At 39.8% G+C, this 15,323-nt stretch overlaps 1 protein-coding gene across 2 annotated transcripts in view; it reads left to right on the top strand.

The window, feature by feature from the left end:
- CNTN3 (contactin 3) overlaps positions 1-15,323 on the top strand; it is a 274,591-nt gene that overhangs the window by 183,508 nt on the left and 75,760 nt on the right. For both annotated transcript variants that reach the window (XM_075938655.1, XM_006113828.4), the window contains exons 4-6: positions 10,420-10,623; positions 10,994-11,096; positions 11,966-12,150. In XM_075938655.1, the coding sequence (XP_075794770.1) occupies positions 10,420-10,623; positions 10,994-11,096; positions 11,966-12,150 (492 nt within the window). The remainder of the gene's footprint in view (positions 1-10,419; positions 10,624-10,993; positions 11,097-11,965; positions 12,151-15,323) is intronic.

Genomic DNA, 15,323 nt, shown 5'->3' with positions numbered 1-15,323 from the left:
CATCTGTAGACAACAGAAAGTGTCAGGTCTGACCTGATTTTTCTGTGGTTTTTAGCTTGCTTTCTAATAAATAGTGAAATCTGCATTCCCTAAGGTTTGACAGTTTCGCTACTATGTATTTGTCTTCCAAATGCCTTTGTTACAATCCATCTTTTGCTACATCAGGGATATTTGGGGTTGAACCATATGTATCTTTAATCTATCTTGAGTCTTCCTCCATATGTTGCTTAAAGTACAGTGTTGGGATATGAAAATAGTGGAGGCACCTGGAATAAAAACACAGATGTTGGAAGGGAGATAAAATCTCATGCTAGTTTTTAACAATTAGCAGTTAGGATGTGACCTGCAAATGTGAGGGATGGAGTCTGGTAGCAAATTATCCCACATCTGCCTACTCTTGGTTTGCTTGTACCTTTCTCTGAAACACAAGGGCTGTGTCTACACTGGCATGAATTTCCGGAAATGCTTAAAACTGAATACTATTCCGTTTTCAGTTTTTCCGGAAAAGGAGCGTCTACATTGGCAGGCTGCTTTTCCGGAAAAGCCCCTTTTCTGGAAAAGCGTCTGTGGCCAATGTAGACGTGCTTTTCCAGAAAAGAGCCCCGATCGCCATTTTCACAATCGGGGCTTTTTTCCGGAAAAGACTACTGGGCTGTCTACACTGGCCCTTTTCCGGAACAGTGTTTCGGAATAAGGACTTATGCCCGAGCGGGAGCAGAATAGTTTTTCCGGAATAGCGGCTGATTTTGTACAGTAGAGCGTCGTTGCTTTTTTCCGGAAATTCAAGGGCCAGTGTAGACAGCTCGCAGCTTATTCTGGAAAAGTGGCTGATTTTCCGGAATAAGTGGCCCAGTGTAGACACAGCCAGGGTGAATATGACTTCTGGCAATTCCTATGCTGATGTTAGATAAAGAAACCAACCAGAGACAACTTTTGTAAATATTTCATTCATTCATTCATTCTTTGTCTGGATACATTCTCATATGGGAAAGCTGTCCAGCAGATGGAACAGTCATGGCTAAAATAGCATTTTAGAAGTGCTTTGAGAGGAATATTAGGCAAATTGTGCTAAATTCAGGTACCCTTTTTTAGTTCTCTTTGGGGATTAACTACCCATTTAGGTAAGGCCTTTGTGACAGTCTCTATCCCTTTGCTTATTCTTTTTATAAAATTGCAATGGATTTTGTACATAGTTTACACTGTGAGGTATCATTTGAAAATTCATAATGTGCTGATCATTATTGTCCTCAAAATATATGGGTCAGCATTATAAAATTATAAGTTGTTACTAAGACATAGTCCAAGTTTAGAAAAGCAGGCACAGACTGGTCCCTCAAAGACAAGAGACAAACTGAAGCCTCAGCTAGGTGTCAGCAAAATCAAATGAGCTATCACCTGTTTAAATGGCCATTCTTTGGCAGGAAAAAGTGGGTGACCAAGAAATTTACATCTCGTCAAAGAAGCAGCTGAAAGTTCTTGTCTGGGGAGACTTTCTGTCTCCTGAAACATCTCAAGATGATTCACAAAGACAAGGAAATGGATGAAATTTGATGAACAAAAACCCCAAATCGGTTGTCGCTTCATTTCTTCTCAGGCACCAAGAACATCTGAAGGATGAAGGAGGCCTCATTAGACTTGGGAGAAATCCTAGTTAAAAAATTTCCAGCCAATAAGATCGACAAAGCTGGTGGCAAGAAAAGCCTTTGCTCTGAATTAAAGTAGCTTGTTAAGTTAGATATTAGTTTGCATTTTACATTTTATTTCTTTTTAACCAATTCTGACTTTTAAGCCTTATAATGAATGACTTAAAATCTATTTTTCTGTATTTAATAAATGTGTTTTATTATTTTATCTAAACCAGAGTACATTTAGATTGAAGTATTTGGGAAACTTCATTAGCGTTGACAAGGTCTGTGCTTCTCATTTTATATTAATGAAATGACCGCTTTTATATAAGCTTATATTGCCCAGGAGGGTGCTGGGTCGTGCAAGATGCACATTTCTGGCAGAAGATTCTGTAATTGGGAGTCTGCCAATGTGACCCTGTAATGTCATTCCTGAGTGGTTGATTGTAGCACTCATAGAATATAGCTGAGAGTGATTTATATACCGGAGGCTGTGTGAGAGCAAACGAGGAGTGGTTGATCTCACAACAGAGTAGTGTAGGAGGACCCACAAGGTTGGTGAGTGGAGGGTACACAGCTGTCTCTCAGTCCACATTGTACCCTGGAGAATGTCACTGTCATAAAACACTTGGAATTTCAATCACTTATTCATCTTGCTTTCCTAATACTCTGAGGCCAGTTTTGTACAAGGTTGGCACTTGAAACTTAGAACCTGGCTGTACAAAGTAGATCAAAGCTAGCTCAGGTCAACAGACATGAGCAGCTGCAAATTCACTTCCCAGCTGCAGTACAGACATGCCTATCACTTACCTATGCTCTTAAATTCCTAAGTGACAGAAAGCGGCAGTGCTAGACTGGAAATATTGCCAAGTAAGGCAATTTTATCTTTAAATTCTCTAGACTGTACATTTTTAATGTGAACTTGGAAGCTTGGTAATTGAACTGTTATGTGCATGCAGTGCCTAGCACAAAAGGGTGCTGATCCTAGTTGGGACCTCTCGATGCTATTGTAATATTAATAATAATAATAAAATAAATAGTGCTGGAAAAAGGACAGAAGTAAATATACTTGGAGACAAACTCTTGAAATAAGTCAAGATCTAAACAAAATATAAAAATTGAGTAGTAGCTATAATTCTCAATGCCTTATGCCCCATTTGGTCTCAAGAAAAAAAAAACTGGATGGTGGAAAACAGGATTGAATCTCGGAGGAAACCTAAAAAGGATGCATTACTTTCATTTATGATAGAAAATCAACTGAAGAAATGTATTGGACAGGAAAGAAGAGATTGTATGTCACTAGAGATACAGTAATTCCTCATTTAACATGTGCCTGCTTAACACGTTTTCGTGATAGCACGATTTTTTTTAGAGAACGTTTTTTTAATTACACAACTGTCCCCGGAATAACACGATTTCCCCAGCCGGTCTGTTACCGGTGGCTGCGCGGGGCTTCCCCCACCTCCCTGCAAAGCAGTGGAGGGTTCACTACTCACTGTGCCGTTCCCCGGCAGACCCATCAAAGGGGCATACTCCCAACCCAATCCCTCTCACCTCCTTTTCCCTTCCCCAGAGCCAAACACCTCCCCTCCCTGCTGTAACCTAGTCCCTTTTCTCCCCCAACCTTATGTCCTGGTCCCAACAGACACTACCTCTTCAAATGCAACCCGCACCTTTTCCATTATTTTCAATGGGAAAATTGACCCCGCATAACACGTTTTCACTTAACATGATCATTTTCTGAAACATATCTATAGTGTTAAATGAGGAATTACTGTACTTTAAAAGCATCAACAGGCAAGTGAAAGAAATGTAGTAAGTCACTGAACAGGTTGTTTAATATGAATTTACAGGGGGAAAGTACAGTTATATTAGGCAATGTAAGTACAGGCAGTCCCCGGGTTACATGGATCCGACTTACATCGGATCCCTACTTACAAATGGGGTGAGGCAACCCCGCACTAGCTGCTTCCCCCCAGCAGACCAGGGAGACGTGAAGCTAGCGCGCCCCTCCCCCCTCCCCCCCAGCAGACCAGGTGGAGCAGCTTTTCTCAGCAGACACCTCAGCTTGAGAATAAAGGACTGAGGGAAGTGAGGTGTGGGAGAAATGTTTGGCTAGAGCTTCCCCTACAATATGTACCAGTTCCAACTTACATACAAATTCAACTTAAGAACAAACCTACAGTCCCTATCTTGTACGTAACCCAGGGACTGCCTGTATAAATATTGACCATGAGGTGCAGGGAAAAGGAATGTTGTGCTTCATTTTGAAGAAAATAAAAATTGATGTTGAAAGGGCAGTTAGGACTTTCAAGATAGGCTCATTCCAGGATTTATTCATAGTAGGTCTATATGTTTGATCAAAAGCGGATACGCTGGGCCTGGTTGTTATCTTGTCAATCCACATTTTTTTTGTTGCTTTGGTGGCTTTTTCCGGAGGGAAAATAAAACCTTAATTAAAGCAGAGTCAACAGAAAACAGTTTTGCAAAAGAATCTGCTTTATAATTTACTTTAAATACCTTTTTTTAAGGAGAGTGGATGTGTTTAGTGTCTCTTGAACTGTGAAAGAGAAATAATGATCTGACGAAGTGGGTCTGGCCCACGAAAGCTATTAAACCATCTTGTTAGTCTTTAAAGTGCCACATAGTTTTTCCTTTTGTTTCAGTCACTCCTGAAGAGACTATTCAGTCTGATTTTTTCACTGTCATACTAATTATCTAACTTCTGCAGATTTCAGTCTAAAACAAGTTGTAATGTGATAATAGCATAAACCAGGAGCGTAGCTGGAATGGGCCTGAGTGGACAGTGTCCCACCCACTTGGCATCCAGGCCCCACCCGCTCAGATTTACCTTCCTCCGCTATGACTCAGGAGCAGGGTCACCTCCCATTCCTCCTGTCCCACTCCTCCCTGCCTCCCCACTTTTGCCCACCCACCTGAAAGTCAGAGCCCAATGGACTAAACACCACTGGAGTAACCTCATTGCTTTAACAAACTGGATACTAATGCATCTATCCTTTTAAGTAGAAATTTCCCCACATTATACATTATTTCCTTCTTATTGTGAAAAAAAGTTTGTATTGAACAGGGACAGCAATCAGTAGCGCTGTATGGAAAAGAAATGGGATTCTGTATGAATTGCTCTATAGTGTGTCACTCTTGGTTTTTATCAGTTTTATGAATCCTCTTTAGGGCCCTACCAAATTCACAGTCCACTTTTTTTTGTTCAATCTCCTCAAAAGATTTAAAAAATAGTAAATTTTATTATTTCAGATACTTAAATCTGGCGCTTCGTGTGTGTTGTGTCTATGGGGGGTCCTGACTGAAAAGGGGGTTTGGGCGGAGTTGCAAGGGTTCTCTAGGGGGATTGTGGTATTGCCACCGTTCTGCACTGCCACTAGCAGGGGCAGAAACGTAAGAGCAGCATGGTACTGTACGACCATTCTTACATCTGTGCTGCTGCTCTCAGCCAGCAGCTGCCGCTTTACTGAAGGCATAAGCATAGTAGTAAGGGTGGCATAGTATTGTATTGCCACCCTTACTTTTGCTGCTGCTGCTGGCAGGGTGCTGCCTTCCCAGCTAGACACCTGGCCGGTAGCCACTGCTCTCTGGACACCCAGCTCTGAAGGCAATGCAAAAGTAAGGGTAGTAATACAGCAATTCTTCTACAGTATCCTGTGACACCTCACCACCGAGACCTTCTTTACGGTCAGGACCTCCAGTTTAAAAAACACGTCTCTTCCCCATGAATTCTGTGAAGTATGGTGAAAGGACACAAACAGAATTTCGCAGGCTGGACTAGATTTCACAGTGGCTGTTAATTTGGTAGGACCCTGATCATCCTATAGAATTCTGTAGCAATTATATAATTGTTTATCAAAGTATAGGTTGCTTTTGAAAAACAAATTACAAAAAAAAAATGACTATTTTGTCTTGTTCTATCGGACTTCTGCCTGCACTCTGGAACACTGGGGAAATTGAAGAGTCTGATCTGAAGTCTGTGCCATCCCCAGCATTAAAGTATATAAGCAAAGGAAAATCAGGGGTTTCTCTACTGTTTTACGTAATGGTTGGAAGAGAATACCCAATGCCCTCCTTAAGAAAGGGATTGGAGTAGGAGACTGGGGGAGAGGTAAAAGAAAAGGGAAGAAAGTAATCCAAATCAGAGACAAAAAGAAGGAAAAGGTGAAAAAAAATAGTAGGAGGATAACAAGACAGAACAAAAAAGGGGAGATGGAAAGGTGCCGGTGCCCTTCATTCAGCATAGTTTTGGTGCCCCTGTTTAATCCTTTTGGTGGTACCTTAGGTACAGCTGAGGAAGCTTTACGTCAGGAGCATTTCATTTCACCTCCCAAGGGCATGGCATGCCTAGTGTGAACCCAACAGGAAGTTGAAAATATGTTTAAAAAAAAAAAAAAAAAACACATGCAATTTTAGAGAACCGCCATATCAGAAAGGCAATCAAAGTTCAGTCACTCCCATTTAGCGAATATGTATCTGTCATAAAAAGGAGCAGTCTGGGCTCAATGCTGTCATGCTTACTTACTGCCACAGGCCCGTCCCAACAGTGGGTTTTATCTAGTCCCCTTTTTATAGAGTGTGTGGATTTATAATATGAATTAGCTGCCTTTTTGCAGTTACGTTCCTGGCTTTACCTCTTCCACTCTGTTCTGTTCCTCAGGCCTAGCATGTAAGGCGCACTCGTTTTATATGCCTCATGGATGCAGGTGACCTTTCTTCCCTCTTCTCATAAGCTTTGATATATGATAGTGGGGGACAGTTGCTAAAGATACAGAGAAGGAAATTTTCAAAGGTGCTCAATACTGACCTAACTCTCTTCTCTTTGAAATCAATGATAAAATTCCCATTGGCTGAATCTGGGAGCAGAACTAGGCTCTTCAGGGTGAGTTTGCTTACATACATAGCTTTTAAGACCTGAAAGGATCATCATGACTAACTACTCTGACCTCCTGCGTGACACAGATCATAGAATTTTGCTCAGAATATTCTTGCATCAGCCTCAATTTGCTGCCTTCCTCACTTAAGCAAAATTCCCTTTTAAATCAGTGGGATTGTTGCCTCACCGTGCTCTTTTACATCAGGCTTTCAGTCTTTGTCTTCAAAGAAAAATTGTGTGAGGTTTGCTGATAGATGTGTGAGATTGTATCCATATTGTCGCCCAATCTAGACAATGTATTAGTTCTGTTGATCACTTAAGAATTCACAGTAATCACATTGAGGTGTGGCAGGTTCTTGACCTAAGACCAGACTCGGTTTTATTAAAACTACTGCTACGTCTACACTGGCATGGTTTTCCGCAAATGCTTTTAACGGAAAAGTTTTCCATTAAAAGCATTTGCGGAAAAGAGCGTCTAGATTGGCACGGACGCTTTTCCACAAAAGCACTTTTGCGCAAAAGCATCCGTGGCCAATCTAGACGCGTGTTTGCGCAAAAAAGCCCCGATCGCCATTTTCGCAATCGGGACTTTTTTGCACAAAACAAATCTGAGCTGTCTACACTGGCCCTTTTGAACAAAAGCTTTTGCGCAAAAGGACTTTTGCCTGAATGGGAGCAGCATAGTATTTCCGCAAGAAGCACTGATTTCTTACATGAGATCGTCAGTGTTCTTGCAGAAATTCAAGCGGTCAGTGTAGACAGCTGGCAAGTTTTTCCACAAAAGCAGCTGCTTTTGCAGAAAAACATGCCAGTCTAGACACAACCACTGTGTTCAGTTGGGACCCCTGACATGCACACTTGCAGTGCTCACACTTTACAAACTCTTCTGTGTTTCCATTAGTAATATGTTTAGCAAAGTCACAAACACTTTAACCCAGGAAGATATTAGAGATAGTACAGCAAGGTGAGTGATGAGCAACCTAGGCTAGTGAGTGGGCCGCACGAGTGGCCCTCCTTTATCTCAGAGGGCTGAAAGATTGTCCTAATCAAAAGCTTCAGGGGGCAACCAAGTTAGTCTGTACAGGAAAAAAAACAACCAATGGTCTGGTACCTAAAATGTGCAGGTTGTGCTGATTGAACCACAACAGTGCTCTGGATGAGGAGGGAGTGCATGGCTCTCACAGTCAATGTTGTGTGCAATCACCACGCCCCTCACTTCATCTGTTCTTGTGTCACTTCAGTAATGCTGGTAGAGGGAAAAAAACATACATGGACAGAGAACAGTGGAATCAGGCAACCTGGCATGTGGGCAACTGCAAACAAAATGTTTCCTGGTGGCCACACATAGAACCCTGATGGGCTGCATGTGCCCCTGGAGACACAGGTTGCTCACCACTGCAGCAGGTACATTGGAACATCCATCCATGCACACCGTCCCTTGCAGTAGAAACTGAAATGTTCACCATTGTCTGCCTCAGCACCATGACCTTCCTCCCCTTCACAGCTTCATCATTCTGGGCTACATTTCTCTCTCCTGCTCCTCTCTCAGGCTGCAAGTCAACTTTTGTAATGTGTTACACTGACGCCCCTATGCCTCATGCATATTCAGTAGGGATTTCTCCCTTCTTCCTTATTTGTATTTCCTCACCCTCCTAATGTTGGGGGAGGGGATCTTCTAGAGTGGGCGGCCAAACTTACTGGCTCTCCAAGCCACATATGACAATGTACAGAAGCTGAAGAGCCAGGGCACACCTGCCAGAAGCTAGGCCTTCAGCACTTCTGGACAGAAGACCCAAGCCCCCCCCCCCCCCCCCCCCGCCTGCTGGGGAGAAACCCCTATTGCACCATCGTCCTGCAAGGAAGAGGTTGTGAGCTTCTTCCTCTCTGCCCCTCCTTCCCCCCCCCTCCCCCAGTAGTCTGAAAATGATGAAAAATGGCAGGGAGTGCGGAGGGGGTGTTTCCTTGAGCAGCACTTCAATGGTAAAAGAGCAGCCTGTGGCTCACAAGCCACAGTTTGGCCACCCGGTTCAATATGATAATTATTTCAGTTTATTATCATATATGTTAATTAGTTCCCATGGCACTTTTGTGGTCAGATATCCTTAGATATACTATCCATAGGCTGGTGAAAGGTGAAAAATGGTTTGCTATCTTTGAAACCTTTAAAATAATTCATTAGCAATGAATTATTGTAATGGTTTTTCAGGGAGCAAAGAAAATAATTAGTGGTACATTTGTATATAAACAATTATTAATTAAAAATATTGATAATTGTTATTCTTCTTCTGAGGTGCATGAATAAAAGGCAAGCACCTCAGCTGGTAAAGGAAATGGCTTTTTCAGAGCAGAATTTAATACATGGAACAGAAATGGTCTCTACAATTGGTGATCAGTAAACCGAGTTACACTTTAATTGTGGGGTTTTTTCAAATCCAGTCCTGAGCTTTTGTTTAATGCTTAGAGCATAGTTCTGCTTTAAAGTGGCTGTGGTATTGTAAGACTGCAGGTCAAATTTTTGCTTACTTTACTACACAGTATATCCATCTATTTTATAACTGCTAGCCCTGCAAACTTTTTGTCTGGCTATGTGACAGACGTGTATTCACTTTCTGATGTAGAAAATAGACATAGTTCCTTTGTGTTCCAGAAAACAATGCCACTTTGAGGATCTGAACCGTTTTCTGCATGAGCAATATTTTTCAGATAACACTTGAGTCATTCTTGCTTCTCCTTTCCTTCAGTCCAATTCATTAGAAACAAAGTGAACCAAGAGGGGGGTATTTCACGTAAATAGATTGTTTTCTCTCATTTTTCTCCTCCCCTTTTTTTAATGTATAGATATTTGTTTCTTTTCAAAATCTGGCAGCTCAGTGAGAGATTACGGATAGCAAACACTGGAATATGTGCAATCTGCTGCTTATTCATATCATACACAGCGTTCGATAGAGTAAAAGTAGTGAGCTGGTATTCCATGATTAAATGTAATAAAACTGCCTATCTGGAAAAAGTCAATTTTTAAAAGTTGATTTTTAAAAAGATGATTGATGGAAACATTCAATAATTTGGGAGGGGGAGGGGGTGAACTAGAATTATCATGCTCTGGAAGCACCTAAAGAATAAACATCCATAATAACCTTTAAACAAATAATACATTTAAAAATATGTAAAATCACAAAAAACAATGGCAATTGCCTCGTAAAGCTTATCCAATCCTGAAATGCAAAGGAGCCTATCTAAAATACTATTCTGTATAAATCCATGGTCATCTGGGACTTCATAGGTGTTCTTATGCCGTAAGCTCAGGAAGCTTTTCAGTGACAGCAAGACTAGAAATTGAATCCAAATCACTTGAGAATGCCTTAGCTTGTAATAATCTAGGGCCTCTGACATGCCGGTGAGCAATTCTGATTCCATTCTGCGCACAGACATGCAAACACATCTATATTAATAGGTTATCTATTCTCTTATTTTCTCTGCAAGCATATGTACCCCTAGTGTTCACAATTCATAAAAAGCTAAGGAAGAAACATTTTGTGGGCCACTAGTTAAAGTATTGACCCCCAAATCATAGTCACCATAGCATAAAATAAGATACCGCACCACATACTTGAAGCCGTGAATATAAGGTTTCTTGTCTGAGTGTTTGGGAGCTATCGAAGGTGATGGGGTAGGAGAATACTGGTGTATTTATGTATAAATTGTCCCAGATAAAGTGGTAAATCCTTCTGGTGGAAGCATAACTAACTAGGGTTCTTTTCCTACATGCAGATACCAGTATTCGTGTCAATATCATACCTGCCAGTATGAAGCCCACTCATGCTATCAGACTGGCTGTGTGTATCTTTACAAAATATAGAAATACATTACATTCCTGTTTCTTTTATCAACACATATTAGAGCTGTCATTTGCTTGGATCTTCAATAAATATCCATCATTTGTACAAGAGGACAGTCGGCGATTTGTGTCTCAAGAGACTGGGCACCTCTACATAGCAAAAGTGGAGCCATCAGATGTAGGAAATTACACCTGTGTTGTGACCAGCACACTAACAAACACCAGAGTTCTCGGTTCACCGACCCCACTAGTTCTGCGCACTGATGGTATGACTTCAGTCTGATACAGTATTAAAACAGTATTGATTAAAACAGCTATCTGCATATACATAGTTTCTAATGCATGCATTTTGTCATATGTAGAGTAATCTTTCATGCATACCAAGAATAGTAGTTTCCAATTAAAAGATTTTTTTGCAGATTTTGAACTATACACTGTATACTTAAATTATTTCTCTCCTGGGAGTACTGAGGATTTCATTGGAAGAATGCCCAGACCCACAATCTTTTTAAAAAAAAAAACACTGTGCATTTGATCAGAAGAGATGGATATTTTCAGCCAAACTTGCTGTAATTCTATAGAAAAAGGCCGAGATAAACAAATAAATAACTAATGTTTTGTCCTCATAATTAACAGGAGTTATGGGTGAATATGAACCCAAAATAGAAGTTCAGTTTCCTGATACACTTCCTGCAGCTAAAGGTTCAACAGTGAAACTGGAATGCTTTGCCCTAGGAAAGTAAGTGTTATTAAAATGAAAAATTTGCATATAGACAATGTAATAATTTAAATATGTTGCCTTGAATAAAAACAATAAGATGTCATAGTGAATTATTCAAACCAGCCATGGCAAGCCAACACACACAGAATTCTCACTGTACTGTTAACTGTTCGATGCTAGTATAATGCTTCTTATCTTTTATAATGGATATAAATATCCATAAAACACAGTTTCTTAGAACATAATCATAGTTCTTTCCTGTTGTCCAAACTTAGCCCCTTCTGCTCTTCACAAAATGGTTTCAGAATCAGTCTTAGTGTCTACAAATGTATTTCCCAGTTATTCTATGGTTTATTTGATAAGAGCTTTGCCAAGTATTCATGAGTTACAGTGTGAGATTGGCAATCTATATCATATAATATTGGTAGTACTTATTGACTAGGTGACTGAAACTTTTAAAAGGAGCACTACTGAAGAATGCAGATTTCAAAAGTGTTTAGTCTTGTCCCCTTTCTGTTCCCATGGAAGTCAGTCATAAAACTCCCTTTGACTTCAGTGGGAAACCAACACTAAGCTGTGTTGAAAATCCTGTTCTAAAAGATTCCTGGAATAAAACTCCTGGAATTTATAGAAAATTTTACAAGCCATGAACAGTCATCCAAGTTGTTGTGAGTAATAAACAGTCCACCCCCTTAAATAATAGTGAACTAATCACAAAGCCTATATTTGCAAATTAGTTTCTTATATAGAGCACATTAGGTAAAATTGACTAGGAAGCTTTTTTTTTCTTTTGTCAGTTTTGAGGTTTTTTAATTTCACAGTATGTATATAATGAGTATTTTAAGCAAAGTTTTAAAAAATAACTAATCACACAACTTTCTTTTTAGCCCTGTGCCTCAGATAAACTGGAGAAGATCCGATGGCCTGCCATTTCCAAGTAAAGTAAAGCTGAGGAAATCCAATGGCATGATTGAAATTCCAAATTTCCAACAGGAAGATGCAGGCCTCTATGAGTGCATTACTGAAAACTCAAGAGGAAAAAACATTGCCAGAGGACGTCTCACATATTATGGTAGGTGTAGTATCTGTTCCCTGCACAAATCATATTTCTCTATCCTTTCCATACTTTAGAGACACACACCCTTACCCAATTCCTAGGGCTCAGGGCATAACTTCCTGTGGGTTTTCAGGTTCTTTTGCCACTGATAGAGCCTTACACAGTAATATTCATATTCTCTATTTATTGACAATTCCCAAGCAAGCAGAATACACATGCTAAGCATACAGTGTCATCTCACCAATCCTGATAAAGACAGGCAGACTTCCCCTGTTGGCCAGGCAAGTTCAGTCTTTCTGGGTCCTGGCTACAGCACGTAATGGTCGTGCAGAGGAGACCTTGCAGCTCTGGTCTTAGGCTGGGTCTTGAAGGTGAGTTCTTCTTCCAGGTCTTCCCTCCTTCTCCTTTCCCTTTTTGTTCTTCTTGCTGGTCTCCTTCTTGGACCTCAGTTTACATAGTGAAACTTGAGTCCTGCTTAGCTATACGTTAACCAATTATTTTAGTGTAATTTTACTAACCAATCATGTAACAGAATTACCTAACCAATCATACCCCACCACCCCCTTAGTTGATTTATACCTAGCAAAATTAATTATACAGCAGACAGAAACAGTTACAAACCAGACAGAGATCACACAGACAAACAATAGGAAAGGGAGGACAATAATCATAGAATGCTGATTTCACAACCAGAACTATTGGTAAACTCCGGTCATCTAAAGAAGTGGGCTGTGCCCATGAAAGCTCATGATACCATCTACATGTTTTGTTAGTCTATAAAGTGCTACCAGACCATGTGTTGTTTTTTAAATTTATTGGTAAACAGTTTCTTGCCAGACGAAATGTTAATTGTTTTCTCTACCCATCTTGAGATCTGTTTCTTTATCTGGTGACAGTGACAGGATCTCATTCTCATAACCTAGTGTGACACTATTTTAATGCAATTTAGATAGAATGTGAGTATGAGACTCCAGGCTTTACAGCTATTGGCTGCTGTTCTTTAGTCTGGCTGCAGAAAAAGGCTTTAGTTTAGGCCTACAGTATGGCTACAGAAATACCATATTGTTACAAAAGCTTCAGAGGGTAGCCGAGTTAGTCTGTAACTTAAAAAACAACAAATAGTCTCGTAACAACTTAAAGATTAACAAGTGGAGTTTCACATGATGGACTATGCATACGTGGTTTAGTATAATGCCAAGAATTCCTGCAGTTAAAATTAGATGCTATCTAATTTCTACCATTTTTTTTCTTAAACAGATTTTATTCCAAGAGAATTTAAATCTTCAAAAATACAGGCTGAACCTCTCTAATCTGGTACCCTCTGAACCTGACTGGTTCTGAACAAGGGAATGTTCTGGACCATGGGAGATCAATATTGTCTAGCAGCATTACCAACACTTTCACCGCTCATTGAACTGTTAGAGGACATTTAGGGGTAAATTAGAGCTAAATAATAGCACAGAACATGGAGAGCTAGGACTGGTGGCTGTAAACAAACTTTATGGGACTGTAGGAAACATAGCCACACCCATGAAAAGTGGACATCCAGCTAACTAAAATCATCCTGGACAACAGATGTTTCCGAACCAGAGAATTCTGGAGTAGAGAGGTTCAAACTGTAGTAAATGAGGACTTTCTCTTTTTCCATATTCAAGAGAACTGCTGGAAGCAGTACATTTTCTGATTTGGCTATTGCAACAGAATAGTTAGTTACATGAAGTTATCATTATTTTAGATACTGTCATTGATGTGTAAATCAAAGCTTTCCAATATCTATAATTGTTTTGCATACTACATGTGGAAGCCATACTTCCATTTGATTAAAAAGGCTGATTTTTGAGTATCCTTTTGGGATTATCAAATTATATTCACGGGAAAATTAAATTCCATCTTGGTTTAGAAAAATTATTTCCCAATACTCTCATGTCTTTTGTGCTTTAAAGGACCAATGAGGCTTTAAGGTGAATAAATAAATTAAGGAATGTAATCTACCCTTTGAAATGAAGAAACATGGAATTTAATAGCTGGAGAACAGCTACAGTCTCTTGTGCATTTAAAACTATACAGCCAATTGAATAGCAACAATGCATATTGGTGTTTTCTTAATGGTAAAGTGATTTTCAAGCAAACTGGTAATTGACAATTTTTGTAAAAGTCAAATCTCAGCAAATGTAATTTTCCTTAAGAGTAGCAATTAACTGAATGTATCACTGAGTGCTATGAAATGTTTACTTCATGTTAGATTATTTTAACAAAGATAGAAAATTTGTATATACAGGGATGTAATGTGGACTCGAAGATCACAGCAATATTCTTTTCAGATGTTTATTCTGTGGTACAGTACGCAAAACTTATATGAGGGTGATTTTTCAAATAAGTGGGAGAGCTAATTTCCTCCTTGTTTTCAATTAAATGAAAAAGGATAGATTGATTTTTTTTCATGTGCAAATTTCAGTTTGGAATCCTACAATAAACATTATAATACAGGATAAAATGGCTAGCCAGCACCATATTTGAGACTTTGCTGTATACATTGCTTTTACAGAGTAACTTTCATTAGTAATTTGCAAAGTCTGAAGTAAGCTAGTTAACTTGATTACAGCAGTTTTACAACAGCATGACTCCATTAATTTACCAGACACATTACCACAAACCTGGTAGAAAATATTGGTGCTCTTGACACCTAGTTGGTTACCTGCATAATTTAACATTTAGGGCACTGTTTCCTGTAAATCAATGAGGAGTCCCATGGCACCTTAGGCTAGGTCTGCTCTGGGGGATAAGTTCAAATTAAGATGCATAACTCCCGCTATGTTAATTGCGCAGCTTGAATCGAAGTATCTTTAAATCAGATTTTGGCATCATCCACACTGTGGAAAGTCAACGGCAGCATATTCTCTCTTTGACTTCCCTTACTCATGTAGAAGCAGGGCTACCAGCATCAGTGGGAGTGCCCCTCTCAGTTTGAATTAGCGTGTCTTCTCTAGACCTACTAATTCAAACCTTGGAAAATCAACTGTGGCAGCAAAGATCTTGTCTGTAGTGTAGACATGGCCTTAGAGACTAACAGATTTATTAGGGCATCAGCTTTTGAATTGCAATGGAGTTAATAGAGTCATGGGTGTATATTGTAAAAGACTCAAACCAGCAATCTGCTGCACTCTAATGGAAGACAGGTATACAGGGCA

The sequence above is a fragment of the Pelodiscus sinensis genome, chromosome 11 (assembly GCF_049634645.1).
Source record: "Pelodiscus sinensis isolate JC-2024 chromosome 11, ASM4963464v1, whole genome shotgun sequence".
Lineage (NCBI taxonomy): Eukaryota > Metazoa > Chordata > Testudines > Trionychidae > Pelodiscus > Pelodiscus sinensis.
Note: the sequence above shows the minus strand (reverse complement) of the source record. Positions and strands in the feature narration are given on the sequence as shown.